Source organism: Stenella coeruleoalba, assembly GCF_951394435.1.
Source record: "Stenella coeruleoalba genome assembly, chromosome: 19".
Lineage (NCBI taxonomy): Eukaryota > Metazoa > Chordata > Mammalia > Artiodactyla > Delphinidae > Stenella > Stenella coeruleoalba.
In genome coordinates this window covers 38,493,001-38,519,954 of record NC_137165.1, presented here as the reverse complement: position 1 = coordinate 38,519,954, position 26,954 = coordinate 38,493,001, and the positions used below count along the sequence as shown (strand labels likewise).

The following is a 26,954-nucleotide window of genomic DNA, read 5'->3' as shown; positions in this document are numbered from 1 at the left end:
GCGCCACCAGGGAAGCCCAGTACTGGGAATTTTTAATAAAAAGGTTTGAAAGAAACAAGCTTTTTTTTTAAAAAAAAAAAAACCCACTTACTAAAAAATTATATATCACAGTTACTTATATATAAAATATTTATTTTATGGGATGACCAAAGGGAGAGGCTTCTGCCCACTAACACCACCATAATAGCCCAGTGTAGAAGAAAACAAAAATGGATCGATTTAATCTTAAAGCTGGTACCAAATCCAAGATACCTGCATAAGTGAAAGAATAAACAAAATAATCATCATCATAAAATTAAAAGGAGAGTTACACATTTCCAGGATGCTTTGAAAGTACAGGAGACTTGCTATGAAACATATAATACAATGATCTTCCTTTCCAGGCTAAGCCAAGGGACCAACAGCAGGTATTATTATATCAGTCTCTCCTGTAGAGCATTTCAGACTAAAAGAGCAACAAATATAATCCCTCACTACCCCCAGTAAGTGTGTCTCCAAAAATCTTTAACACGATTGTGAAATCTCAACATGCTCTCACTAATTAACAGAAAACGAGTACAGGAATTTGGCATATAATTGATCAGTTTAAAGCCCTGAAGTTATTTCGGGTTTTTGTTTTTCTTTCTTGGTTAAGGATGAGAGGCAGAGATAGGACTGAAAAAGGAAGAAATGAATTTTTAACTTTCAAGATGTGGTCAAATTATTGCTATGACTTCTGAGCCTTTTCAAAGCTCTTTAAACTCAGATGGATTGCACAAGTACCTACTACTCTTTTTTGTGTGTGTGTTGGCACTGAAACTCCAGTGTAGCAAAATGAACAACAGAAAGAGATGTTATAAGCAAATATTTAAACTTGTAACACAGATGTACCAACAACACATTCCACATTTCTTCTCTTGATAAGCACACTTCATCTGACTGTTTTTGTTTGGGGCTTTTTAGCTCAGTAACGAGCACTTGGGAAAAGTAACACTCTCTGTGTAATTAATGGTAATGATATTTAGTCTACCCCTTCGAAAATCTTGCTCCCAAGAGTTATATTGGACTAACTCCTTGTCTTTCTTCCTACAATACAAAGACACAAGAACAATATATTCTTAAACTAAATCCTGTTTTAAAGCTAAATCCATGTTAAGCTGACAAGAAAAACTTGAAATTCCCAAAGAGAACTGGAATTATTTTTATGATATTTTTACCAATGTATCATGTTTCATGCAGAGCTATATGCTAACCACCCACAATGAGACATGTTCGAGATATTCTTTCAGTCTGTACTTTAAAAGTCCTGGTTTTGTGGGTTTTGTGCTCTAATCCTGTTACATAGTTATTTCTTTATTTCTTTCCATTTCAATATGCTACTAATCTACCTGTCTCTTTTGGGAACTCCTTTAAATTTCACAAAAGGAAATAATACTCCCAGTTTGTTTCCATTGGCTCTGGCCTTCACTTCCAACAGCGAGCACAAATGACTAGCTGTTCCAAAACGAGCCATCAAGAGAGAATTTATTCCTACCTCTGTAATAAAAATATTCTATTTTCTTCATCCCTCCCCTGACTCTCAATGTATTCTTGCTGTCAGGTGGCCTCCCCTGAATCAAACTTAAGAAATGCTCAACTGTTTCTGCAAATGCATAAGAATGCCATCAAACGTCTGAGTGTAGATCAAGTCTGCTTCATTCCAGGTGTCTCACAGCTGGTGCTGGTACTGCAGTGACCACCATAATAAAACAGCAGGAGCCTCTGCCTGGCTTTCATCCTAATCATTCTCTAAAGAGCTCAGTGAAAACTTGGACTCAGAAAGTGAAAGCCGTTAGTTTTAGGGAGAAGGTTTAAATGAGGAGGCAGTGTGAAGAAGAGCAATGAACATCGCAGCTCAGGACATCAAATACCACAACAGGACTTCATTTCCTTGGACTTACAGAAATCGTTATCCTTTTTTTATTTTGTCTTACATGAAAAACATTATCCTTCATTGGTAACACTTTTAAGCCTCCCCCCCCAAAAAAAACCTATAACGATAGAACTACAGATATGATTTTAAGTCTGGGAGGACAGAGAATAGTGAAGCTACCTGTACTGAAAAACAGATGAGCACTTGGACATCCATGACTCGACACAACTGTCATTTCCTGGGGTCGGTCACTCTAGGCAACAGAAGGGTGGCAAATGGCACATAACAACTGTGATGGAGTCAGATGCTTTGATTTACAGTGAGTCCACAGCCATGCAAACAGCACTGAATTCTGAGCCACCATAAAAATTAGGGCCAAGCCCCTAGAATTAACCAAAAATCAGAGCCAGTGCTACTTTCACTTCTCTCAACCCTTTTCATTCTCAAGCAGCACAGTATTGAGGAAAGAATTAAAGGAATTAAAGCGAGGACACAACAAAGATAGAGTGGAAAGTTGGGGGAGGAATATATGTATGTATGGTATTTACATTTATCTAGTGTCTTTCCGAGATTATCCTGCTAGATTTCTTACCCACCTTCCAAATAAGCCGTAATGTGCCAAATCAATAGTTTTATACAGGTTCCTACCCTCCCCCACAAATTTACCAAACCCCTAAAATTTTATTGCTTTAATATGACTAAAGATAAAACTTTTTAAGTGACTTTAATTCTTTTGATGTTACTTGGCAACTTGCCATATACATTTAACTCTCAAGTTTGATGACTTCCAAATTTCTTTTCACACCCAGCCTCTGGGAGAGATACAACTTCCACACAAAAAAGTAAATGTGGCTGGCATTGTACCAGCTTTCAGTGCTTTCACACCAGCTGGTTTCAATACAGGCATAACATCAACCAGCCATACATGGGGCTATAGATGCAACGTGGCTGAAAAAGAGGATTCAGTAAGACAAGGGTTACATTAACGGAATGATGATTGAACGGGCAAATGTAAGACAATTTCAAACAGCTTGCCAAAGGAAAGTCTCATTTTTCCATTTTCTTGTACAGTATCTAATTTCTGGCTCCTCATTTCCTCCTGATCTGATAATTATGAAATTCTAAATAAAGTGTCATCTTTCTTGCAACAAATCAATGAACAGAAAGCTCCCATCAACAATGCAGATGTTTCCTAAAACTCCTGCTGATTATTTCCTGAATGTCTATCCCACAAACCACACAGCAAGTCCTCTGAGAACAAGGAACCCTCTCTACCTCATAACAAATACAGCTTCTATGTGTGCGAGCATGGGTATGTGTGTATGAGTGTATGAGTGTGTGTATGCATTAAAAAGAGGACTAAGAAGTAATATGTAAGGGATAACAGTGAGTCACCACAAAATCACCTTTTATTATCAATTTCAGATTGAAATTTAGTCCCTTCCAAGTTCTGTGGTACAAATATGGGAAAGGAGAATTCCTACTCATTGTATATTTGTCTCTACAGATGCAGTAAAATTGTTTTTACATTCCTTATCACAGATTTATACCATTAACACCGTTAAAAGGTATCACCATTTATACCATTAATACAACATACACAATTATATTATGGCCAACCCTCTCCCTATAATACAGTTTAAAATAATTCTACCTTTGTTCTTCGTGCCATCCTTATAATAATCCTAAAATACAAAGGTCAACTTTGTATTAAAAAAATAAAAAATTCTATAAGTTACTAACTGAGCCTTCAGGTACACAACTAAGCCTAAACTCATCTACTAATAAAGTAACATTATGGGGAAGTTTGTTTTAAACACTCTTCCAGCCTACCATAAATTATAGATATTCTCATTTTGCAAAAAGCTCCCATCTTTTGCATTCTGTTTGTTTCAATTATTCAGGGCAACCCAGGCTGATAATTACACAGTCCCCAGTTGCTGAGTAAAAGTGACGTTTAATTAGCCAGCAGGAAAGATCGATTAAGATCCAGCAAGGCATCTTGTGAGGTTCTCGCACATTCCTGGAAGGAATATATTCTGGCTGTGCCCTTTGAAAGGATAAAACTCCTTGCTTGCTTCTAAGGAGTTTCAATGAGGCTTCTAAAGTAGATGCTAAGATTGGTCAGCCACACATTAAATTCCAGGTATAAGGACTTTCCTGGTGGTCCAGTGGTTAAGAGCTCCCGGGCTTCCCTGGTGGCGCAGGGGATAAAGAATCTGCCTGCCCATGCAGGGGACACAGGTTCGAACCCTGGTCCGGGAAGATCCCACATGCCGTGGAGCAACTAAGCCTGTGTGCCACAACTACTGAGCCTGCACTCTAGAGCCCGCGAGCCACAACTACTGAAGCCCACGTGCCACAACTACTGAAGCCCACGTGCCACAACTACTGAAGCCCATGTGCCTGGAGCCCCTGCTCCACAACAGGAGAGGCCACCTCAATGGGAAGCCCGCGCACCACAACGAACAGTAGCCACTGCTCGCTGCAGCTAGAGAAAGCCCGTGTACGGCAACTAAGACCCAACACAGTCAAAACAACAACAACAACAAAAAAAAAAAAACAAACTCCGTGCTCCCAACGTGGGGAACTAAAATCCCACACGGTGCAGCCAAAAAAACAAACAAAAAAACAAATCCCAGGCATATCCCTGCAGTTGCTCTCCCTTTACTAAAAGTACTCAGTTCAAACATTCTGAATCACATTGCCTCCAAGTTGGAAAACACGTAAAGTAACACTCTCTTATCCCCAACTCTCGTTCAGTTACCACATTTCAAGCAAGAGGTGGTCGGGAAATATATTGTAAAGGAAAATTTTTATTTCTTCCACCATCAAGCAAGTGTATGCATCTGTCAGGTGCTCACATTCTAAAAGGTACAAATTAGGTCAGGGCTTTTAATTTAAAAAAACCAAAAACTTAATGAGCATGATATTCCAATCAGTCTGAGACTAAGATATTCTACTATGCTCAGAGAATCAACTGGATAAGTCCAGTTTAAGTTTTCTATTAGGAAAGGACATGTGGATATAAAATCAAGACCAAAAATCCTAACGAAAATTACCTCATACTGCTTAACATCTTCCCTTTCAGTAATTTGGACAAGCATAAATATTTAGCTTTTCACACATTTTGCAAAAGTGTTCAATAAAGACTAACATAACAATCCAAAGCAGAAAGCAGAATAATTTTTTTAACATACATAATTATCAAAATATTTCCATTTTGGTAAACTACCCTAAATATGCCTGCCTACCTCCAGTGCAATTCAGTATACATTTATTAAGCCTCTACCAAGTATAAAGAACTATGATAGGTGTGTCTTATTTTGCTAATTTATATACAATTAAAGTAGATTTTACTGATTATAAATTGTTTTAAAGCTTATGAAGAAGAATAATGGAATCGGTTTATACAAACCTAGCTTTGATTTGCTGCAAGCCCCGTAGAATATGGTCTCTGTTGTCCCTTGCACCAGCACTAAGGTTCTCATTCCGCAAAACTTCTCCCAGGAACTCCTCAGTATCTAAAAGAAAAGGAAAGTTGATCAATGGAAAAGAAAAAGTACTAAGGGAGAAGGAGGAAAATCTGAAGGACTAAGAAACAGGTATTATTTTCTCTTTAAAAACTTTGAAGTTGTAGAACGAGGGGAATGTAATTAATGCCACAGAACTGTACACTTAATAGTGGTTAAAATGGTAAATTTTATGCTACACATATTTCACCAGAATAAAAAATAAATAAAACTTTATATATGCCTGTAAATGACATTTTCTGATAATCCAAGACCTTGCTATGAATTTAGAAAGCTAATGCATATATTAACCATAAGAAATAACTATTTTCTAAACCATCTTAAAGAAACATTCAAATATTAATTATCACCGATGGCAGAGGGTGGACTGTCAGTTTCATAAACATGTAAACATTACAAACAAGTCACAAGCCAATAGAAGCTAGAGAGAAATACCAGTAAATAGAACTGAAATTTAAAATAGAGCTGAACTGCAAAATCAAGAACAAAAAGGGCAGGCATTCAAAGAAGAAAAATTAATTAGCAGATGCATCATTAATGAAAACGACAATGCAACCAATTGAAGGAACCCACATGGAAAAGAAAAAATGTGTCCAAGAGAAGGAAACTGCAATTATGTGAGCATAATTATATATTATTTCTATACATGATAGAAATATATAATATGGAACAAATGATGTTATGTTAAAAGAAATTGGGGGGCATTTACAAATTTTCAAAGACAAAATAAACTGATAATGATTATAATTGCCAGAAATGCTAGCTATACACTTTATTATGCATAAAATAATTATAATCCCTAAAAAGCATATAAATAACATGGTTAAAAATTTCCACTTCCAAAAATATGAAACTGTATTATATATACTATCAAGATAATGTTATGAATTTATACAGTTGGGTTACATAAGCATACTTAAAATTTTGTTTTACATTCACACCACTCAACAACACCAAACAAAAAAATCCTAGATAGCCATTACCAGAACTTCTGATGGGGTATAAGATGTACTTTTGATGAAGTTCTGGAAGTAAAAATTTCACTGAGGACCACCATCAACTTCCAAGACCTGCATCACATTTATTGCATATGTCATTTAATAGGTTCCTCCAAGTTCCTCTAAAGGCTAAAGAATGAAAAAATGAGTTTAATTAAAAGGTAAAAAATAAATGCTATCAATTAATGTAATATACCATGTTAATAGGATAAAGGACAAAGACCATGTGATCATCTCAATAGATGCAGAAAAAGCATTCGACAAAATTCAACAGCACTTCATGATAAAAAAGCACTCAACAAACTAGGAATAGAAGGAAATTTCCTCAGTCTCATAAAGACCATCTACAAAAAACCCACTAACATCACAATGGTGTGTAAAAATTAATAAATAGAACCCTCATTTTAAGTAAGTCAGGATACCAGAAGAGGGAGCGCTCACGCCCTACCCATAGATGTCAATTGCAGACCCAATAGGAAGAGATGTACCTTTGTAACTCCAACAGGAAGAATGTTGATACTTTACTACCCAGAAGGAGGAAGGAAAAATTTCTCCTTGCCCTGCAGGAGCCCAGCCAATGAGAGACTGTTACACAACTCAGCCAATGAAAAGCCATTACACTTTGAACTCCCAGTTTTCTCCAATGGATTCTTGGTTTATAATAGCCCCTCCCAACTCCTTCTTCTCCTCTATAAAAGAAAGTTCCTCTCTTCTGTTCTCTGGATTTGCCTGTGGATCACCATAGATTGCACGTCCTGAATTGCAAGTCTTTGCTGTTCCCAAATAAACCCATTTTGCTGGTAAAATAACTGGTTGTTTGATTGTTTTAGGTCAACAAGTGAAAGACTGAATGCTTCCTCCCTGCTTCTAAGATCAGCAGCAAGACAAGCTGCCTCCTCTCACCACTTATACTTAACATTGTACTGGTGCTGGCCAGGGCAATTATGCAAGAAATGAAATTAAAAGAGTCTAAATTAGAAAGGAAGAGGTAAAACTATCTCTACTTGCATATGACATAATCTTGTATAAAGAAAACCCTAAGGAATCCATTGAAAAACTATTAGGTCTAATAAATGAGTTCAGTAAGTTTGCAGGATACAAGATTAATACACAAAAATCAGTTGTAATGGGACTTCCCTGGTGGTCCAGTGGTTAAGAATCCACCTTCCAATGCAGGGGATGCGGGTTCGATCCCTAGTTGGGGAACTAAGATCCACATGCCACAGGGCAACTAAGCCTGCGAGCCACACCTAGAGAGGCTGCGCACTCTGGAGCCCGCACGCCACAACTAGAGAAGCCCACGTGCTGCAATGAAGACCCAGTGCAGCCAATAAATAAATATTTTTAAAAATCAGTTGTATTTCTATATAGTAGCAATGAAAAAATGAAAATTAAATTAGGAAACTTCCATTTAAGATAATGTAAAACAGAATTAAATACTTAGCAATAAATTTAGCAAGAGAAGTATAAAACTTAAACTCTGAAAACTATAAAATATTATTGAAAGAAATTAAAGGCCTAAATAAATGGGAAGAATCTCATGTTCATATATGAGACTTACTGCTATTAATATGGGAATATTTCCATATTAATCTAAAGATTCAATGCAATCTCTATAAAAATCTCAGCTGGCTTTTTTTCAGAAATTGACAAGCTAATCCTATGATTCATTTAGAAATCCAAGAGACCCAGAATATCCAAAACAATTTTGAAAAAGAAGAACAAATTTGGAGGATTCACATTTTCTGATTTCAAAACTTACTACAAAGCAACAGTAATCAAGACAATACAATACTGGCATAAAAACAAACACAGGTCAAAGGAAAAGAACTGGGAATTTAGAAGTAACCTCTCACATTTATAGTCAATAAATTTTTGATAAGGATGCGAAGACAATTCAATGGAAAATAATAGTTTTTCAACAAATGGTGCTGCAACAACTGAATATCCACACGCAAAAAAATGAAGTTGGACACCTACCTCACAAAATATACAAAAATTAACTCAAAATGCATCACATTTTGAGTTAATAAAAAGTAAAAGCTAAAACTATTAGAAGAAAATAGGCATAAATCCTTGTGACCTTGGATTAGATAATAGTTTCTTAGATATGATGCCAAAAGAACAAGCAACAAAAGAAAAAATTGGACATCAAAAATGAAAAACTATTGGGGACTTCTCTGTGGTTAAGACTTCACCTTCCAATGCAGGTGGTACAGATTCGATCCCTACTCGGGGAGCTAAAATCCCATATGCCTCACAGCCAAAACACCAAAACATAAAACAGAAGCATTATTGTAACAAATTCAATAAAGACTTTAAAAAAATGAAAAACTATTGTAGTTCAAAGGGTGCTATCAAGAAAGTGAGAAAAATTTTGCAAATCATATATCTGATAGGAGACATATGCAGAAGTATAAAAAGCTCTTACAACTCAATAATAAAAAGACAAATAACCCAATCTTAAAACAAGCAGAGAATCTAAATAGACATTTATCCAAAGAAGATATACAAATGACCAATAAACAAATGAAAAGATGCTCAACATCAGTTGATACCAGGAAAATGAACCACAATGAGGTACCACTTTACATCCACTAGGATGGCTACAGTTAAGAAGATGGACAATAACAAGGGCTGTCGAAGATGGAGAGAAATTACGACCCTCATACATTGCCAGTGGGAATATAAAATGGTGCCGCCATTTTGTAAATGTCTGGCAGTTCCTCAAAAGGCTGGACAGAGAGTTACCATATGACCCAGCAATTCCACTACTAGATATTACCCAAGAGAAATGAAAACAGGTGTTCAAACAAAAACTTGTACACAAATGTTCATGGCAGCATTATTTTTTTAAACATCTTTATTGGAGTATAATTGCTTTACAATGTTGTGTTAGTTTCTGATGTATAACGAAGTGAATCAGCTATTTGTATACATATATCCCCATATACCCTCCCTCTTGCATCTCCCTCCCACCCTCCCTATCCCACCCCTCTAGGTGGTCACAAAGCACCGAGCTGATCTCCCTGTGCCATGCAGCTGCTTCTCACTAGCTATCTATTTTACACTTGGTAGTGTATATATGTCAATGCCACTCTCTCACTTCGTCCCAGCTTACCCTTCCCCCTCCCCATGTCCTCAAGTCCATTCTCTACATCGACGTCTTTATTCCTGTCCTGCCCCTAGGTTCATCAGAACCTTTTTTTTTGTTTTAGATTCCATATATATGTGTTAACATACGGTATTTGTTTTTCTCTTTCTGACTTACTTCACTCTGTATGACAGATTCTAGGTCCATCCACCTCACTACAAATAACTCAATTTTGTTTCATTTTATGGCTGAGTAATATTCCATTGTATATATGTGCCACATCTTCTTTATCCATTCATCTGTTGATGGACACTTAGGTTGCTTTCATGTCCTGGCTATTGTAAATAGTACTGCGATGAACACTGTGGTACATGTCTCTTTTTGAATTATGGTTTTCTCAGGGTATATGCCCAGGAGTGGGACTGCTGGGTCATACGGTAGTTCTATTTTTAGTTTTTTAAGAAACCTCCATCGTGTTCTCCATAGTGGCTGTATAAATTTCCATTCACACCAACAGTGCAAGAGGGTTTCCTTTTCTCCACACCCTCTCCAGCATTTCTTGTTTGTAGATTTTTTGATGATGGCCATTCTGACTGGCGTGAGGTGATACTTCATTGTAGTTTTGATTTGCATTTCTCTAATGATTAGTGATGTTGAGCATCCTTTCATGTGTTTGTTGGCAATCTGTATATCTTCTTTGGAGAAATGTCTATTTAGGTCTTCTAAGCAGCATTATTCTTAATAGCCAATATGTGGACAAAACCCAAATGTCCATCGACTGATGAACAGATAAATAAAATGTGGCATATCTATACAATGGAATATTATTCAGCAATAAAAAATGAAATGCTACAATACAAATAAACCTCTGAAATCATTATTTCACCAAACAAAAGAAACCAGTCACAAGGGCTACATATTGTATAATTCCATTTACATGAAATATACAAGATAGGCAGAAATCTACAGAAACAGAAAGTAGGTTAGCGGATGCCTACGGCTGTGGGAGAGATGGAGGCAGATTAGAGAATGAAAGCTAAGGGGGTTCAAGTTTTCTTTGGGAATGATGAAAATGTTCTAAAATTTATCTTGGTGATGATTGCACAACTCTGTGACTACTATACTAAAAGCCATTGGATTGTACACTTTAAATAGGATGGGTAGGGTGTATGGCATAAGAACTATATCTCAATGAAGCTGTTAAAAAATATAAATGGGGCTTCCCTGGTGGCGCAGTGGTTGAGAGTCCGCCTGCCGATGCAGGGGACTTGGGTTCGTGCCCCAGTCGGGGAAGATCCCACATGCCGCGGAGCAGCTGGGCCCGTAAGCCATGGCCGCTGAGCCTGCGCGTCCGGAGCCTGTGCTCCGCAACGGCAGAGGCCACAACAGTGAGAGGCCCGCATACCACAAAAAAAAAAAAAAAAGATGAATGCATAAATGAACAAATTACAATATCTACACATATCCTTCTGAAATTTCAAGACTGAAGGAAAATGAAAACATTCCTCAAGCACCGACATGGAAAAAAATAAGTAGTCTACAAAATAAGAGTCAAAATGGCCTCTCCACAAAATAAGCACTAGAAGATGAAAGTTTTAAAGGAAAAATACTGTGCTCAAGAATTCTAAGCATAGTCAAGATGTTGGTTATATAAAATGAAGGAGACCAACAAAACATTTTCAAACAGTTGTGGCTCTGAATTTCTACCACCTACATTCTTTCCTGAAGAAAATCTTTTCAAGGACACACTGATCAACAGAAAGAGGTGGTGATGAAATTCAAAACAGCCAAATAAGTTAAATCTAGATACTTGTGGTTAAGTATAGTTTAAAACTTACTTTAAAAAGTAATTCTTAATTAAGACGTTTGTAAAAAAAATGTAATAAGCATCTGAATACATTTAGAAAAGGAATAGAGAAGAAGAAAAACGTGCTAAATTACTTATTTACATAGGGCTAATGGGTACTATTCCATCCTGGACAGTGATAATTAAAGCAAATGGGTTCAACTATGATTTTTCAAACACTAATGTAATAAAAGTAGAACAAAAGATTTTAAAAATATTCAATATAATAAAATATAGAAAAAAGAGAAAAATGTAGCAAAACAGATAAAACTCATAAGATTATATATCACTGATGACAATAATTGTGAAATTATAATTACCACGTACTGAGAAAACAATCTGTGTAAAATATTATAAAATGTGACCAGCATTGTACAGAGTGACAGATTTACAGACTTCAATATTTCCAATATTAAATAAAAAAGAATGAAAAGAAATACAATAAGCACCAAATTCAAAAAAATCAGAAAAGAGCAATAAACCAGCCTATGGAAAGGAGGAGAAAAGAAACAATAAAGATAAAAGCAGAATTAATAAGTCAGAACAGTGGTTGTCTAATAGTGCTCTCTGGAGTCATAAGCATCTGATAAGAAAGAGAAGTTGGGGTTGGGGTGGGGTCAAGTGAGTGAAACTGGGAAACTCCCTTCCTTCCACTCACGATCCCCTTTGCTTTAATCACAAGTCCTTGGCTTTTATCTATTTATACACTGGGATTTCACATAAGATTTCAATTTTGAAAAGGTTCCATTGCACAACTTAGTGGTTACAAAACCACTGAACTTAAAAATAGTGAGAAAAATATGTATACAAATGCTAAATAAGTATAAGAGCTGGGACTTTTCAGAAGTGAGGGGAAATCCAATAAATTGATATATCATCAGCAAATGCAATCAAGGAAAAGGGAGAGAACGCACAAATACACAGAAATGAGGCAGAATAAAAAGAGGCAATAACAAACACCAAAATTTTTTAAAGATAATGAAATATTTGATAAAGTTGGTGAGATTTCAAGTTATTTTAATTTTCTTTTTTGTGCTTTTATGCATATTTAAATTTTATGATAGTGGGCATCATTTTTATCCCTTTAAAAGATTATTTCAAAAACAAAGTGCTATGTAAACAAAATAAAGTTCCATGCAAATAAATATGAAAATCTCCGTGAAAGTTTCTGAGAAAAATATAAATTTCTAAAACTGAATTGAGAAATGGAAAACCGGAATCCTGAACAGGCTAATAACCAGGGGAAAAGAAGAAAAGGTTGCTAAATGTTTTTTTGAGTTCATATTAATATAGTTTTTTAGATGTTTTTCAAACCTTTAAGTAATGAATAATTCTTGTTCTATATAAATTATTCCAGAGCATAATTCTCAAATTATGAGAAACTTCTCAAATCATTTCGTATAACCTAGCATAACCACAGTTCTAAAAGAGCACAAAAAGGAATCAGTTTAAAGTTAATATAGAGGGAAGGGTGGGGGGCGGGGATAGTTAGGGAGTTTGGGATTGGCATGTACATACTGCTGTTTAAAATGGATGGCCAACGGGGGACCTACTGTGTAGCACAGGGAACTCTGCTTGGTATTATGAGATGACCTAGATGGGAAGAGAATTTGAAGGGGAATGGATGCATGTGTGTGTATGGCTGAGTCACTTTGCTGTGTGCCTGAAACTAACACAGCACTGGGGTGGTTTTTTTTTTTTTTTTAACATCTTTATTGGAGTATAGTTGCTGTACAATGTTGTGTTAGTTGTTGCTGTATAACAAAGTGAATCAGCTATACATATACATATATCCCCATATCTCATCCCTCTTGCGTCTCCCTCCCACCCTCCCTATCCCACCCCTCTAGGTGGTCACAAAGCACCAAGCTGATCTCCCTGTGCTATGTAGGACAGGAATAACACAGCATTGTTAATCAGCTATACTCCAATATAAAATAAAAAGTTTTTAAAAATTTTAAAAATAAAATTAAAAAATAAAGTTAATATAGATACAAAAATCCTAAATAAAATACTAGTAGATCACACCTAGCAGTATATTAAAAGAATAATATAGTTTATCCTGGGAATATAAAGATGTTTCAATATTATTGATGTATTAGATATTTATTTAATAGGTTAAAAGAGAAGTCTATACAAAACTCTTGGCAAATGACAAAACCACCTCTGATGATATTTATTATCTATTTGTGACAAAACTATATTAAATAGAAGTAAAAGAATACCTTCTTAACCTAAGGAATATATATGTTGCAAACTAGCATCGTATTTATGGCTGAAAACTAAAGTCATTATTATTTTATTTATTTATTTTTTTTGTGGTACGTGGGCCTCTCACTGCTGTGGCCTCTCCCGTCGTGGAGCACAGGCTCCGGACGTGCAGGCCCAGCGCCCATGGCTCACAGGCCCAGCCGCTCCGCGGCATGTGGGATCTTCCCAGACCGGGGCACGAACCTGTGTCCCCTGCGTTGGCAGGCGGACTGTCAACCACTGCACCAGCAGGGAAGCCCTAAAGTCAATATTATTAAAGATTGTTTTTCCAGCTACTCCCACTGTCAAATAACATTGTTCTGGAGCTTCTAGACAAAAAGAAGTCTTAGAAGGAAAAAAAACATCATTATGCACAGATATTATAACCAAAGACATATAAGCTTAAAACTATGAAGTTGGAAAACTTTTAGAAATTGTAAGAATTCACTAGGGTAGCCAGAAAATAAATTCTTTAAAAATCGGTAGCTTTCTGGGTAATAGTAGAATAGCTTATGTTGGAATGACTTTCCCATAGATAAGAATTATCAACACTAGACAAAAAATTCAAAAGCAACTATTTTAGGGCACCAACCAGTAGCCAAAAGCAGGCAGAAATCGGTGGGGATTTGATCCTTGAAAGAAAGGAACTGCAGGGTGAGACGTGTGTTTATATAGCTTTTCACCTAAAGGTACTCCCAGTCCATGTGGGGTGGAGTGGCTAGGGAGCACCCTTAGGCAAAGAGCTTAGTGGGCTGTGGGAAAACACCAAATGCCACAACTTACATATACTTGGAATCTCAGAAGAAGGTTAAAACCAGAATAGGACAGAAAAGGTACCAGAAGAAATAATCGTCAAAAATTTCCCAAATTTGATGAAAAATATTAATTTACAGATTCAAGAAGCTCAGTGGACCTCAAGTAGGATAAACATAAAGAAAACTAAACACTGGCAAATTATAGTCAAACTGCTGAAAATCTAAGATAAAGAGAAGAATTTCAAAGAAGCTAGAGAAAATGACCCATTACCCATAAGAAAATAATGACAGGAATGAGAGTTAACTTTTCATCAAAAATAATGGAGGCCAGAAGACACTAGAACGACACATTTAAAGTGCTGAAAAGAAAAAGGGAAAAAAACCTGTCAACCCAGAATTCTATATCCAATGACAATAGCTGTTGAAATGTACAGGCAAAATAAAGACGTTTTTCAGATAAACAAAAACTGAGAAAACTTTTTGCTAACAAACCTGCTCTAAAAAAAAAAATCTAAATGAAATTCATCAAGCTGAAGGGAACTGACACCAAAGGGAAATTCAGATCTACAGGGGTACCAAAATGCTAAATATGTGGGTAAATATAAAATATTATCACTTTTTTCCTCTTTCTCTTCATTTCTTCAAAAGATAACTGGCGAGCTAAAGCACAGATTATAACACTGCATTGCACAGCTTATAACATATGTACATGCAAAATATGTGACAGCAATAAAACAGAGGATGGGGGAAGGGGAGAAAAAGAACCCCCTTTAGTGGTATAAAATTAACTCTGAGTAGCCTGTGATAAGTTAAGGAACATATTGTAATCACTGGAACAACCCTAACAAACAAAATAAGGAGGAACAATTTTCTAAAATAGAGAAATTAAAATGGAATACTAAAAGCATTTGATTTTTTTAAAAGCAAGTGTAATAAAAAAATGTGACAATTGCAAAACAGGTAGTTAAATGGTAGACCCTAGATCCATCCATAACAATAGTTATATTAGATGTAAATGAATTAAACACTTCAATTAAAAAGCAGAGATTTTCCTAACTGAATAAAAATGCAAGACCCAATTATATGCTTTCTACAGGAGACACTTTTTTCCTTCCAGTTTTATTGAGATATAATCGACATACAGCACTATGTAAGTTTAAGATGTACAGCATAATGATTTGACTTACAAATGCCATGAAATGATTACCACAGTAAGATTAGTGAATACCTATCATCTCATATAGACACAAAATTAAAAATTTTTTCCTTGTGATAAGACCTCTAAGGATTTACTCTCTTAACAACTTTCATATAAACTGTACAGCAGTGTTAATTATATTTATCATGTTGTACATTACATCCCTAGTATTTATTTATCTTATGACTGGAGATCTGTATCTTTTTTTTTTTTTTTTGGCAGTACATGGGCCTCTCACTGTTGTGGCCTCTCCCGTTGTGGAGCACAGGCCCCAGACGCGCAGGCTCAGCGGCCATGGCTCACGGGCCTAGCTGCTCCGTGGCATGTGGGATCTTCCCGGACCAGGGCACGAACTTGTGTCCCCTGCATCGGCAGGCGGACTCTCAACCACTGCGCCACCAGGGAAGCCCTGGAGATCTGTATCTTTTGACTGCCTTCATCCAGTTCCCCCTCCCTCCACCCTCCCCCTTTGGCAATTGCAAATCTGATCTCTTTTTCTATGAGTTTGTTTATTTGTTTTTGAAGTATAATTGACTTACAACACTATGTTAGTTCCTGGCACACAACATAATGATTCAAAATTGCTATACATCTCAAAATGATCACCATGATAAGTCTAGTTATCTGTCAGCATACAAAGATATTACATAATTATTGGCTATATTCTCCAAACTGTACATTTCATACCTGTGACTCATTTATTTTGTAACTGGAAGTTTGTACCTCTTAATCTCCCTCATCTATTTCTCTCCTCCCACCTCCCCACTACCCTCCCCTCTGGCTACCACCTGTTTGTTCTCTGTATCTATGACTCTGTTTCCATTTAGTTATATTTGTTCATATTTGTTTTGTTTTTAAGATTCCACATATAAGTGAAATCATACAGTATTTGTCTTTCTCTGTCTGACTTACTTCACTTAGCATAATACCCTCAAGGGCATACTTATCTTGTTCCTGACCTTAGAAGAAATACTTTCAGCTTTTCGTCATTCAGTATGATGTTAGCTGTAGGCTTGTCACACGTGGCCTTTATTATGTTGAGGTATATTCCCTCTATACCCATTTTACTGAGAGTTTTTATAATAAATGGATGTTGAACTTTGTCAAAATCTTTTTCTGCAACATATGATGATCATATGATTTTTATTCTTCAATTTGTTAATGTGGTGTATCACAGTGATTGATTTGTGGATATTGAACCATCCTTGCATCCCTGGGATTAATCCCACTTGATCATGGTGTATGATCCTTTTAATGTACTGTTGATTTGGTTTGCTAATATTTTGTTGAGGATTTTTGCATCTATGTTCATCAGTGATATTGGCCTGTAATTTTCTTTTTTTGTTATATCTTTGTCTGGTTTTGGTATCAGGGTGATGCTGGTTTCACAGAATGCGTTCAGAAGCATTCCTTCCTCTGCAATTTTTTTGGAATAGTTGGGAAGGATAGGTGTTAACCCTTCTCTAAATGTTTGGCAGAATTCACCTGTAAAGCCATCTAGTCCTGGAATTTTGTTTCTTGGGAGTTTTTAAAATACTGATTCAATTCATGTTTTGTATTTCTTCCTGATTCAGTCTTGAGAGATTGTACATTACTAGGAATTTGTCCATTTCTTCTAGGTTGTCCATTTTATTGGCATATAATTGTTCAAAGTAATCTATAAGAGACACACTTTAAATATAAAGACACAGATAGGCTGAAAAAAAAGAATGGAAATTATACAGTATGCAAAGAGTAAACATAAGGAAGATGGAATGGGTATACTAATGTAAGACAAAGTAGACTTCAGTACATGGAGTATTACAAGAGATAAAGAGGGATATTTCATAATGATAAAAGGGCCAAGTCATCAGGAAGATAGAACAATCATAAAGTGTATGCACATAATAAAATAGCTGCAAAATACCTGAAGCAAATTCCAATGCAACTAAAGTAAGAAAAAGACATATCTACAATCATAGTTGGGGATTTTACTACCCTGTTTCAGAAACTAATAGAACAACTAGACAAATAATCAGCAAAGAGATAGAGGACCTGAACAACACTATCAACAACTTTGATCTAATTGACATTCATAGAATGCTACATCTAACAACTACAGAATACACTTTTTTTAAAGTGCATATGAAATGTTCACCAAGATATACCTTATTCTAGTCCATAAAATAAGTCTTATAAACACCAAAAGTCGGGCTTCCCTGGTGGCGCAGTGGTTGAGAGTCCACCTGTCAATGCAGGGGACACGGGTTCATGGCCCGGTCCAGGAAGATCCCACATGCCGCGGAGCGGCTAGGCCCGTGAGCCATGGCCGCTGAACCTGCGTGTCCGGAGCCTGTGCTCCGCAACAGGAGAAGCCACAACAGTGAGAGGCCCACGTACCGCAAGAAAACAAACAACAACACAAAAAAAACACCAAAAGTCTAAAATCGTAGAGTATGTTCTCTGACCATAAAATAAGTTAGAAATAAATAACAATGAGATATCTAAAAAGCCTCAATTCAAAGTAACGTAAATCAAAGAGGAAATACTCTTCTTTGAATAAACTGAATGATTATAAAATACAACACATCCAAATTTGTAGGACGCAGTTAAATCCACACTTAAGGGAAACATACAGCTTTAAATGCTTATGGTAGAAAAGAAGGATTAAAATCAATGATCTAAGTTTTCATCTTAAGAAACTAGAAAAAGAAGAACAAACTAAACTCCAAGCAGGAAAAAGAAATTAATAAAGATAAGAATGGAAATCAATTAAATAGAGAGCCGAAAAAACATTGGTTGGTTCTTTTAAAAGACCAATAAATTTGATAAGTCCCTAAAGGTTTTATCAAGATTCATAAAAGGAAAAAAGAGAAAACCGAAATTACCAATATCAGATTGAGAGGGGAAAAGGAAGAAAAGATATTTCTCACACTTTAGAAAACAAACACAAACATATTTACCTTTCCCTCTAACAAAAAAGGCATTGTTACTCACCGTAGAAACATCGGAAAATAAAGAAATTGATATAAGCAACAAAATTTGCAATCCCATCCTCTTTCACGTTTTTGTTTTTTGTTTTTTTGGCCACGCCGGGCAGCATGAGGGATCTTAATTCCCTGACCAGGGATCGCACCCATGCCCCCTGCAGTGGAAGCATGGAGTCCTAATCACGGGACCACCAGGGAACTCCTAACTCTTTCAGTTTTTATTCTGTGCTAACAAAACCTTTTTATTTTCATTTACAAAAATGAGATATCATATGTTCTGAATTTTTTCCACTAAACCCTGGTTATTGGTTATATCATAGATCATATAACGAAATATGATATAACCAATTAAAAATAATATTCATGAAGAAAATTTAAGGAATTCAAAAATTCTCACAGCATATTATTAACACAATACTGAACGAAAAGGAGAAGGAGAAGAGGAAGAAGAAGAAGAAAAGGAAGAGGAAGGGGCGAGGAGGAGGAGGAAGAGTAGAGGGAGGATGACAGGAGGAGAAAGAAGGAGGAATGCTGAAGGACTGACATTACTCAACTTAAAGACTTACTACTATGCTACAGTGATCAAGATAGAGTAGTACTGTTGGAAGAACAGACACAGATCAATGGAACAGACCAGAAAACACAGAAATAGCCTCACACAAACACAGTCAACTGATCTTTGACAAAGATGTAAAGGCAATTCAGTGGAGAGAGGATAGTCTTTTTAACAAATTGTGCTGTGACAACTAAACATCCAAATGAAAAAAAAAAAAGGCACAGCTCTAACTTTTCACAAAAATTAACTCAGAGTGGATCATAGACCTAAATGTAAAATGCAAAACTATAAAATCTTAGAAGATAACACAGGAGAAAATGTAGGTGACCTTGGGTTTGCCAATGAGTTTTTAGTTACAAGACCGAAAGCATGATGAATGAAAGAAATAATTTAGGCTTCATTAAAATGAAAAACTTCTGTTCCGCAAAAGACAGTGTTAAGAGAATGAAAAGACAAGCCACAGACTGGTAGAAAATCTTTACAAAACACATATCTAATACAGGACTTATATCCAAAATATTCAAAGAACTCTTAAAACTCAACAATAAGAAAACAAACAACCCAATTTTAAAATGGACATAAGATGTGCATTTGTCATCTGTGTACCTTCTCACCAAAGAAGATACACAGATGACAAATAAGCATATGAAAAGACACTCAGCATCATATGTCATTAGGGAATTGCAAATTCAAACAACAATGCGATATCACTATGTAACTATTAGAATGGATAAATTTTTTAAAATTGACAATACCAATAGCTGGCAAGGATGTAGAGCAACCAGAACTCTCATTAATTGCTGATGGGAATGTAAAATGGTATAGCCACTTTGGAAGATGGTCTGGTTTCTTCCAAAGCTAAACATAGTCTTATCAAAAGATCCAGCAATCACACTCCTGAGTATTCACCCAATTGAGTTGAAAACTTTTGTCCACACAAAAATCTGCACATAAATGTTTATAGCAGCTTTATTTATACTTGCTAAAATTTTGGAAGCAACCAAAGTGTCCTTCAGTAGGTGAGTGGATAAATAAATTGTGGTACATACAAACAGTGGAATACTAGTCAGTGCTAACAAGAAATGAGCTCTCAAGCCATGAAAAAACATGGGGGAAGTTTAAATGCATATCACTATGTGAAAGAAGCCAATCTGAAGAGGCTACATACTGTATGATTCCAACTACATAGCATTCTGGAAAAGGCAACACTATAAAAAGATCAGGGGTTCAAGAGGAGTCAGGGAGGGATGAATAGGTAAAGCACAGGAGGCTTTTAGGGCAGTGAAACTATACTGTATGATACTTTAATAATGGTTGACACATGGCTTTATGTAATTATCAAAACCTATAGGACTTTACAACACAAAGAATGAGCCTTAATGTCTACAAATTTCAAAAACTCATTTAGCAGGTTGGGGAATCTCAGGAAAAAATGCAGACTGTAACAACATAATCTAACTGATTACAAATATATGAATTAAACTCACTGAAGAAATGGGGGAAAGGTACTGACCTAAGCAACACTGGAAATGGGTAGTCTATAAGACCAAAGGCAAAAGGAACTGCACATGAATACTGGACCCTAGTCAATAAAGTTGTCTCCAATGGGTGTAGGGGTTATCAATTCTTATACTGCTATACATGTATACTCTAATCAAACAATAAATGGATGATGAATGGTGGGAGCCAAGTTTCTTAGTGTTGGAGTGGAAAAGATAGGAGCAAGCAGCAAGAATATTAAGGAGAAGAGCTGAATAGACATTTTTCCAAAGAAGACATACAGATGGCCAACGGACACAAGAAAAGATGTTCAACATGATTATTAGGGAAATGCAAATCAACACCACAATGAGATATCACCTCACACCCCTTAGAATAACTATTATCAAAAAGGTAAGAAGTAATAAGTGCTGGAGGAGATGTGGAGAAAAAGGAACCCTCATGCACTGTTGGTAGGAGTGTAAATTGGTGCAGCCACTATGGAAAACAGTATGGAGATTCCTCAAAAAATTACAAATTAAACTAATATATGATCCAGCTGTTCCACTTCTGGGTATTTATCCAAAGAATACAAACACACTAATTCAAAAAGATATACGTACCTCTATATTCAGCACAGCATTTTTTACAATAGCTAAGATATGGAAACAGCCATCAGTACATGAATGGATAAGGAAGATGTGGTATATATAAATACAATATATTACCATTCAGCTATAAAATGATGAAATCTTGCCATTTGTGACAACATGGATGGACCTTGAGGGTATTATGCTAAGCGAAATAAGTCAGAGGGAGAAACAAATACTGTATGATTTCACTCATATGTGAAATATAAAAAACAAACAAATAAAATAAATGAACAAAACAGACCAAAAAGAACAAACATGTAGATACAGAGAACAGAGTATTGGTTATCGGAGGGGGTGGGCGGTAAAATGGGTAAAAGGGGGTCAACTGTACATGACAGATAGAAACTAAATTTTTGGTGGTGAGCACACTGTAATGTATACAGAAGTAGAAATATAATGTTGTACAAATGAAACTTATATAATGTTATAAAACAATGTGAGCTCAATTTAAAAAAAAGAATAGTAAGGAGTCTAAAATGAATTAAGAATTGAAGACATCAATAAGAACTCATGTTTAACTTTGTATAGATACAGATGGTTATGTATAGAAATTGCTTATAGATATATTTACATGTGGGGTTACCTTGCACACATATTTCTTTGCTTTGTCAGCTGAGAAGGCCTAAAAGAAACAACATTCCAGTGACAATGAGCACACCTACTACCCAGATATTGATTTCTAATACCAATCTTCAGTAAAAGGAACCAACGCTGTTTTGAGAGATGGCTGATTTTAGGACTGGGGCAGGACACATAGAAGATGACCCTGGAGCATCTTGTAGTGCCAGAAAGTAAGGAAGTGCCCAAAACACACACACACACACACACACACACACACACACACAAAATTCATGGGGCATGTCAAAAGGAGCCCAGGAGCCAAGTAAAAGAGCGCCCAATGGCCAAAGCTAGAACAATTTGAGCAACAAAGTTAGGTAACATTGGATTATAACTCAAAGTATAAGTATTCATGAGTCCACAATGATATAAATAAGTAACTTAATACATGGGAGGAGAACACACAAATCTCCAGTGCAGAAGAATTCCAAATAAGTTATATAGATACTCCACCTTAAAGAAGAAGGAGCATAACTCCCAACACTTAAGTGTAGATCGCACATGGAGACTTCCTTCCGAAGAGCACAGTATTGAAAGGGGAAATAAAGAGTAACTTGACAGTGGAGAAACCTGACAATAACTATAACAGCCAGGTGATCAAAGTCAACATCAACAGTCATAAATCATGTTCATAGTATGTACCCTCGACATTTGATGAGAATGGCTCTTTACTTCTGTGATCTCCTTTCCAAAAACCTGTAGCCCTAGTCTAATCACGAGAAAAACATCAGACAAATTCTGATATAGGGCGTTCTACAGTATACTTGACCAGTACTCCTCAAAACTCTCAAGGTCATCAAAAACAAGGAAAGTTTGAGAAACGGCTGCAGAGAAGAGGAGTCTAAAGAAATAAATTAAATGAGGTATCCTGGATAGGATCCTGGAAAACAGAAAGGACGTTAGGTAAAATCTAAGGAAAATGGAATAAACTACAGACTTAGTCAATAACATATCAATATTGGTTCATTAATTGTAATAAATGTATCATAGTAATGTGAAATGTTAATAATGGAGGAAACTGGGGGTAAGGGGAATAGGAGAACTCCGTACTACCCGTTCAATCTTTCTGTAAATCTAAAGCTATTCTAAAAACTAGTCTATTAATTTTTTAAAGTGGTATATGATATAATCTTCACATTTTACCAGAAGAAGGGGGGAGGGACTGGGTTAAATTCATTCATTAACCCAATCTTTATTGAGTCCCTCCTATAGGTCAGTCAGGCACTGTGATAAACACCAAAATATTAACAATGGTCATCTCTAGGCAGTGGAATTACAAGCCATTTTTATCATCTTCTTCATACTTTTCTATATTTTCTAAATGTTCTAAAATATGTGTTTTAGAATATGAAAAAATAAGTAAAATTAAAATCACTATGCAAGCATAATGTAATACTGCTCTTAGCTTGGATAGACAGATTTTAATTTTTCTCCCTCCTCTTCATTTCACTCAGTGGTAGTGGGCTGTGCTGGTTCATAGCTGGGAATAGGAAAGGAGGCCACCCAAGCAGAGAGAAAGTGGGGAATAGAGATCCTGTGAGAGATGGATGGTTAAAATGAATACTTCATGCCTATAGATGATAAATGTAGATATATATACATATTATTTTGAACTTCTACTCTCCTTACTAAATGCTTATAAGTAAAAAATCCCATGTAATTATATTTGTATATACTAAAACTGCTAAAACGGAATCAACAGGATATAATTATCCCCCAACTCATTGGGGGGATATTTGATAATTTGATATTTTATTATGACTTTACTTTTTAAGTTTCACTTTAAATTACTTTTTTGAAGGCTTCATTTCAAACCACTTTAGAGGGCCACTTGCTAATTTAAGTACTTGTTCCTTCACCTGCAAGTGTCATCTACTCAGGGGAATAAAATGACACGAAGACAATCTCTTCCATCTGTCTCATCATTTTTTTTGAAAAAGCTGATCTAAAAATACTCCCACAACTCACTAGATGAACAAATTTATAATCATAAAAACATAAATAAGTCAAAAGCAAGAGCTATAGGAGGGATTATACATCTAGTATTTTATACACTTTCCAACTCATTTTATGAAGCCAGCATAACCCTGATATCAAAACTTGATACAGATATTAAGGAAATTACAGACCAACATATAATACAGTTGCCTTTCAATTTGCAAGATGATGCTACTTACAGTGATTATGACCTCAAGGTGCCTGAGCAACCCTGCTCAGAAACACATTACTCACCACTGAACAAGGAAGAGATTTTCACCTCCTGTATTTAACCAAGTTTACCACTCTCTCTGGGTGGGTTTTCCATTAAGCAATCAGCCTTGTACAAACAAGGACTCCTTTAATATAAACATCATGTCCTATCACATCAGGATGCCTTAGGCTCCTGCAACTGCAAAATCCAGAGTGAAAAACACCACTAACTGAGTAAGAACACTCCTGAGGTGCCTCTGACATCACAGCACTCACTACACATAATACTTGATGTTACAGGGTCTACACCTAGTTACCTTTGACTGGTGAGTGAGCAATACCACACTGGTGTAAATGTCCTCACACCAAAGAGAAAAGACAAAATCAGAAACATACCATAAACAATGCCACATTTTTTCTGAATGCCTTTATTCTTTAACAAATATTTACTGAGCACTTATTACATGCTAAATACTGAAAAAGTGAACAAGATAGATCTAAACTAAAAGTTTACAGTCTACCAAAGAATAAAGACTTAAATAGACAATCAGAATAAATTGTGATATGAGTTATAATAAGAAAAGTGAGGGGGGCACAGGCCTAGAGTGGATGCAACTAGTCTAGAGGGAAGTAAGTCAGGGGAGATCTCTCAGAGACCTGACCTTTCATCTGAAGCCCACAGATTAGCAGGTCAAGTATGTCTGCTGGGAAAAAAAAAAAAAAAAAAAGTATGTCTGCTGGGGATGGGGAGGAGGTGGTAGAATGAGGAAAAGAATGGCATAAGCGTGGGAACATTATGTGCAAAGGTCCTGAGGTGATAGATCTTAGTTCAGTTGGAGAGACTGAAAGAATTCTAACTTGGAGGGCAGAACATAAAGGTTAGGGGTGAGAGGACAGTGATGAAAGATTATTCTGGAAGGCAAGCTTGTAGCAACATACAGTATTTTGTACTAAAAGTAATATACAATGATTTTAAGTCTCATGTTTAAACGGTGAACAGCTCTGGCAAAGATGCATCTTCCTATTATAATTCACAGCTTCCCTAAAACATAGATTCCCTCAGCTTCCAGGCAACTTATGGATATCTATTCCAGCAAACCAGAGTAGGAAAAGAAGATAGAAAAAGAAAACAAAGAAGGACAAGGGGACAGAGGGTATGTGGAACTCTGTAGACATGATATAATCATCACATCCCTGGGAGAAACCACTGCACGGCCTAAGGCCAGATGAAAAGATTCTGACTTGACAGGATGCACCCAAGATCTCTAGGTTCTGTAGACTGGTCAAAGTCTCTTACATTCTCCCAAACCTCTGACCTTGTCCATTTATGAGGCTACTCTTCTATTTGGAGAAGAATGACATCCTATGTGTCACATTTTTCAAACTAGTGAAAAATAAAGGTTGCCTCCATCTGTTTTCTAAGTAATGCTCCTAATACACAGAAAGAACAAAATATTTAAGTTGGTGTTCTTTAACAGTTACAATTTTTTTTTGTTGATATATTGTTTCTAAAACTCAAAAGTTTGCTTCAATCAATCTCCTATTTGAAGGCAGGATGAATGGCCAAATGCTGCTGAAAACAATTCCACCAACCAAAAACCAATCAAAGTGTTCCTACAGGGGATATTTTGCAAAAGTATTTGAACTACTAAAGCAGAACTCACATTTCTGAAAAGAACGGTGCCATGAATTTCTGCCCATATTGGCATTATACCCAAGAAAATATTTGAGATTTTTGTCTACGTGCAAAAAGTGTTGGCATAGGCTAAAATGACTCACCAAATTAATTCTGTTAAGTTTAAGGCTGGGCAGTATTTCAGACCCTCTATTTAGATTTTTTTAAAAAGTCCCCAAGTACTTGCAAATACTTGTTAAATGTGAATGGTTGTCCTGGCTGAGTACAATCACAGAAATATCCATTCTCTCACTGCTGCTGCTTTGATAGTCATTATACTTCAACAACCTTCTGCTGACTTCCATCATCACTCCTCACCCCATCTCATAGCCCCCTCCTCTTATCATAGCACGTCCAAGCCTGTTGGCAGCCACACTCTCAATGGGAGATGGGGTCGGAAGTAAGGAGACAGGAGAGGAAGAGAGGGAGATGAGAGGAAATTCTGTTCTCCTTTTGCTCTGGGTCCCTGCACTGGCTCTCACCTCCCCGCTAGGTGAGGCCCATTCCTGCTCTCATTCTGGCTCATTAAATAAGTCTCCTCCCTAATCCTGGGAACCCCAACCTAGCTCCCACCCAGCTCCTCATACCTTTCCCAGTCCTGCCCATTGGAGTCACTCTCCAGTCAGAACACCAACATCAAAGCTTGGAGTTAGGGAACAGGGGATAAAGGGAGTGTTCCCACTGACAAAGAGGGACACAAAATAGTTTTTAAAAATGGGCTGGCCTGGAAATCAACCTAAGGAACATGGTTCTTTTTCCCATTAAAAAAAAGGGGTCTAAAAGAAAATACCTAAGTAAACATTAGAAAACAATCTATTCACTGTTTTAAAAAAAATTGTAGGAGCAGGATACTACTTCAGCCTCATCTCTTAAATTTTCAGTGATACCTAGTGCTTTTTTCTAATCAAAATGTTTATCTTATAGATGCTTCACTCTGAACACTTTGAAGGAGTTAAAGCCTTAAAGATGAGACATCACCCCTCTAGGATGGAGATGGGAGCCTGTATGGAGAAGGGAGGGGTGTAGAAAATGTTTGTTGGGATTGTGGAGAAGAGAAGGGGATATCAAAGGGAGGAGGGACTCCTCTCAGGGACCCATCCCAGGAGTCCTTTGCTTGGATTGCTGCGGTAGGCAGGGAGTAAAGATCTGCATCATCCTCGGGACTTCCTTGAGTGAGCCGCCAACAGTAAGATGTCCTTTCCAGTCACAGACTATGTCCACCCACTTTGCCATGCCTAGCAAATCATGC

General features: G+C 36.5%; 2 protein-coding genes across 2 annotated transcripts in view; both read right to left on the bottom strand.

Annotated features, from left to right (window-relative positions):
- Positions 1 to 26,954, bottom strand: part of HOXB7 (homeobox B7) — a gene marked incomplete at its 3' end in the record, with an annotated part of 498,962 nt that overhangs the window by 294,007 nt on the left and 178,001 nt on the right. The gene's annotated exons all lie outside the window — the stretch shown is intronic.
- The window catches only part of SKAP1 (src kinase associated phosphoprotein 1), a gene marked incomplete at its 5' end in the record, with an annotated part of 276,920 nt that overhangs the window by 236,348 nt on the left and 13,618 nt on the right, over positions 1 to 26,954 (bottom strand). The window contains 2 exons of the mRNA XM_079904479.1: positions 5,310 to 5,415; positions 24,073 to 24,100. Coding sequence (XP_079760605.1) covers positions 5,310 to 5,415; positions 24,073 to 24,100 — 134 coding nt within the window. The remainder of the gene's footprint in view (positions 1 to 5,309; positions 5,416 to 24,072; positions 24,101 to 26,954) is intronic.